Below are 4606 nucleotides of genomic sequence, written 5' to 3'. Positions count from 1 at the left end.
CTGAGGTGGGGAAAGCAAAAGTATAAAAGACAATTTCATACCTTTTATCTCCATCTTTTTTTCTATTCCAGTAATAACTTTTCTCAGGTAGAATCATAGAATAGTTTTGGTTGGAAGAGACTTCTAAGATCATCCAGTCCAACCAGCAACCTAACACCTCCATGGCCAAAGAAGACTCTAACAATATGAGACAGACTCAGATACACAAATGTACGAAAGGAGCACACCTCCGTACTACCTGCCATGCCTTCCACTTCTGGAATATCAAAGAATTACATCTCATTGCCACACCAATGCAAATTTCATTGATTAAATGAACTAGTTGCCTGAAGTCATCTAAGTTGACATAGAACAAGATGGTTGGACCTGATAATCTTTTCCAACTGAAAGGATTCTGTGATTCTAAGACTTCCCCAATTCTCACTGCTATGCCTTAGGCAAAAGTTCACTGTTCTAAAACCCCCAGAGTTAGTGATACACTAGCAAAACATTTCAGGAAGGAAACACCAAACTTGGACTTGCAGATCTGCTGAGCTTCCCACAACTCCTTCCTGTAACTATTTTTGACAAAAGCAGGCTCGTATTTTCACTACAAGAACCAAGGCATACTTCAACCATCCAAACTGGATTTATCACAGAATCATGGAATGGTTTGGGTTGGAAGAGACTTTAGACATCGTCTAGTTCCATCCCCCTTGCCATGGGCAGGGACACCTTCCACTCGACCAGGCTGCTCATAGCTCCATCCAGCCTGGTCTTAAAACACTTCCAGGGATCAGGTGTCCTCAACTTCCCAGGGCAACCCATTCCATTTAGCTCTACTGTTATCAACTCATGCCTCCAGTACTGCACTAATCCATTTTCCAGTTGCTACTTTTGATTTACATCTTTTTACTGTCTTTGGATCACCAGCCAGAGCTGGATGAGAAATCTGTGCATGCAAACAGCACCTAATGTCCTGCTGTGTGATTTATGCAAGTAAGGACACATTTTATACACCTAGAGCCTTCAGGAGGCAAAGGGAAGACTTTCCTTCAACTTTTCATCACTGCTTCTGAAGCTTCTGAATCCAGGTGCACATGGGAATTCCTCAAGTTGCTGGCTGTGGCTTTCTGCTCTGTGTTTGCTATTCTAGTCCAGCACCATCCCACAGACAGGGAGTCACTGCTGCTGGCCAGTCTAAGTGACAACAAAGATTAGTTATTCTTGAAGTCCAGCCAATTACCTTGAGCTTGCTGCCATCCAGCTGAAGGAGATACTCCCCATTAACGTTCTGGGCGCTGAATTCAGACACATACTGCTCCAGGTTGAGGCTCATCAGCCAGTGGGACACCTGCTGCACGCTCCACTCCTGAACGGCACGGCTCTGGCACTGGCTGTGCTTGGGAGACTGCCCCTCATCCAGGATCTGTGACAAAGCCATGCTCTCTTGTTACTGGTAGGTAAGGTGGGTGATAAACAGCATTCTTCTGTACAAGCCACCAGCATCAGAGCAGAGCTAGCTTTACACTGCAGTCATAACAGTTTCACACCACTCTACCCCATCTGTATCTAACCCATATCTAAGGGTTGGTACAAGGTACCCAAGAAGTATTCTATCTACACACAGAAGAAGAAAAAGGAGTTGGCATTCCTTTGAACCCAAAGAGGGGCTAAAATGCCAAGCTGGCACCATTCCAACCAGGTATGTTCCCACTTCCTCTCCTTCAAATTGGAACATTTCTGAGGGATGCAATGAACACTGCATCCCACTTCACAGGCTCATTCACAGACATGTTTAAGCTATGAACGAAGAAAATTCAGCAGGGAAAAACCCCTCAGGAAACCACTCTGAAGATCAAAGTGATGACATCAAACAGCCAGTGAGAGTTATGCTGTCTATGGAAGACTATGAGATGGCACAGAGGAGCAGTAAGGAACACACAGCTGTCCCACAGCCCTGGCCCTGCTCTCCTCACCTTGTGCTGCTGCTGCAGAGAGCACAAACACAGCACCAAGAGGGGTAGGTGGGGTGTCAGCTGCAGGTGAAGTCCCATGTCCCTGCTCTGCCAGTTTATTCCACCCTGAAGTATGCCAGTGAGGCCTGAAACAGAAGCTACTCTATCCCAGCTGTGGTCAGCAAAGCAGCTGCTAAAGCCAGCAGCAGCTGTCTGCTGTTTGAGCAGCTTTTACAGAGGAGTGAGATGATGCTGGGAGCTCTCAGCTTCCCTCTGCCCAGTTCTCAGGACTAAGGAGAAGACAGTTTAAGCACCATCTTTTCCTTCTCCTATCACCAGCTCAGTGCAGCTGATGTGTGGCCTGCTGGATTTGCTCTGACACCATCCTCCTCCCCCTTCCAGCATGCTGTAAGAACTGCAATTTGCTACAGCTTTCAAATCTCCTAGCAGAGAGGAGAGGGGAACTGCAGAGAAGGAGAGAGGAAGTGGTGACATCTGTGTGCTGCGCTGGAACAAGAGGGTTTGCCACACCACAGCCATGACACGAGGAACGTGACTCTGGGAACAGGGACGCCACGTCGGCACGCCACGGTCACGCAATTCACCACAATAGCACACTAGTATCTCACCTCATCATCAATCATATCCAGGCTCTGAGTGAGGGAGCAACAAAGAAATGGGAAAGAAAAGCATTATAGAAACAAAGTACAGAACACATAACAGCATGTCAAAGTTCAGGCAAGGGCAGCACCGAGATTTGCAAACAGAGAGGGCCACTCAAAACCAAAGGGATCTCTTTAAATTAAAAGTCTTTCCAGAAGCAGAGAGGCTGTGCTGAAAGCTCAGCACACACACAACTTAGCAGCTAAACCTCTAAGACTGTCAACCAAACCCTCCTTGAGTTTCTGATCTGGACACCCTAGAACTGGTGGGGTCCTTCCTGATGACTCCAAGAGCAGAAGCTCCTTAGAGGAGCACCTGAAGAGCTGCGCTCCCTCCCCATCCTCTCCATTTTTTCATCCCTTCAAATGCTCAGGTCAAATCTGCTGGAGACACCAGAGAGGGAGTGCTGGCAGTTATAGGAGGCTGAAGGCAACACTGGCCTAGTCCCCTGCCAGGGGGGCTGTGAAGGTTTTGACCACACCTCTTGCTGAACACACTGCCTGATTTGGAGGCTGCAGTTTGGCAGACAGCAGAGGATGGAGAAAATTCTTTTTTTTTAGACCTGTTGAGGCTTGATTATTGTAGAAGTGATAAAGCAGACAGGTGAACAAGCAAAATGAAAACATTCTCAGGCTCTTAATTCAGTGCTGCTGGGAACGAGGCATTGTCACGATAAAATACACAAAGTGAGGGGAAAGAAATGTGGTAAGAGATGGAAATACTTGTTGTAATGTTTGTCCTTTATCACCTGCAGTCAGTAACCTCCATGGAATGGTTAGATTTAGAGCCTTGCACTTTGGTCAGTGGTGTTGCATAGAACAGCTCTCATTCTTTAAATCCATGCAAAGTATGCAGGCAGGAAAGAGACCAAACCTAACTCTCATTAAAAACAAAGAGGACATAGATACTTCAAGTTGCTCCTCTCTAGAAAAAAAGCCTGGCTCAGATGTCACATAGAAAATCATGGAATGGTTTTGGTTGGAAGGGATCTCAAAGATCATCCAGTTCCAACCCTCTGCCATTGGCAGGGACGCCTCCTACTAAACCAGCTGGATCAAGACCCCAGCCAACCTGCCCTTGAATGCTGCCAGGGCTGCAGCCTCCACAACTTCTCTAGGCAACCTGTTCCAGTGCCTCACCACCCTCATGAGGAAGAATTGCTTCCTCATGTCTAACCTCAATCCACCTTCTTCCAGTCTGAAGGCATTACCCTTTGTGCTGTTCACTCCATTCCTCTGTAAAAAGTCCCCCTCTAGCTCTCTTGGAGGTCCCTTTCAAATCCTGATAGGCTGCTCTAAGTCTCCCTGTAGCCATCACTTCTGCCAGCTGAAGAATCCCAACTCTCTCAGCCTGTCTTCATAGGGGACCTGTGAAATTCTTCTGGATTGCCTGTGATGAACACAGGCACAGGCTGTCACCAATTCCCAAAGTCTGGAATGCTTTTTCACATTGTCACTGTTTGGAAAACCTCTGGTTTGAAGTAACTGAATTCAAATCCACTGTGCAAAGCAAGCAGAAAGCATGCAGAGTGGATTGACACATAGACATTCTAATCAGGGTACATACACTCAGGTACAGTAACACACAATTACTGCAGCTTGGCATTGTTTTATCAGGGGGAAATCAGTCCCGGGGAAGGTGCATTGCAGCTCAACTAGATGGACCTGATCACCCTGTATCTTTGTTTTCTCTTAACTGTCTCAATTCTGTCCAGTTCAGTGTAGGTATATCTACACCTATGGGTCCACAGGTACATATTTACAATGTGGGGAGAGTGTATGAGGAGACAGCATCTCTTAGGAGACCAATTTCACTGTTTTCCCATGATAATGCCACAGAAGCCTTCCTTCGACTCATTATTAAATGAACAAGAAAATCATCCTCTGGAAACCAAGATTAATTTTCTTTTCCCATTTTACTCCCTAAAAAAATGTCCCATCATTATTTGAGTATTTATCAAAGGAAAAAAAAAAAACTGTCTCCCATCTTAAACCAATTCCACCAGC

At 46.1% G+C, this 4606-nt stretch overlaps 1 protein-coding gene across 5 annotated transcripts in view; it reads right to left on the bottom strand.

Annotated features, from left to right (window-relative positions):
• PPP1R9A (protein phosphatase 1 regulatory subunit 9A) overlaps positions 1-4606 on the bottom strand; it is a 144529-nt gene that overhangs the window by 6407 nt on the left and 133516 nt on the right. For 3 of the 5 annotated variants that reach the window (XM_068157042.1, XM_068157040.1, XM_068157044.1), the window contains 2 exons: positions 2567-2590; positions 1226-1408 (listed from right to left, as the gene is read on the bottom strand). In XM_068157042.1, coding sequence (XP_068013143.1) covers positions 1226-1408; positions 2567-2590 — 207 coding nt within the window. The remainder of the gene's footprint in view (positions 1-1225; positions 1409-2566; positions 2591-4606) is intronic. The other 2 variants (XM_068157043.1, XM_068157045.1) reach the window with 1 other exon arrangement.

The sequence above is a fragment of the Melanerpes formicivorus genome, unplaced genomic scaffold (genome assembly GCF_026170545.1).
Source record: "Melanerpes formicivorus ecotype bairdi unplaced genomic scaffold, bMelFor1.0.p_v2 SCAF_35, whole genome shotgun sequence".
Taxonomy (NCBI): Eukaryota; Metazoa; Chordata; class Aves; order Piciformes; family Picidae; genus Melanerpes; species Melanerpes formicivorus.
Note: the sequence above shows the minus strand (reverse complement) of the source record. Positions and strands in the feature narration are given on the sequence as shown.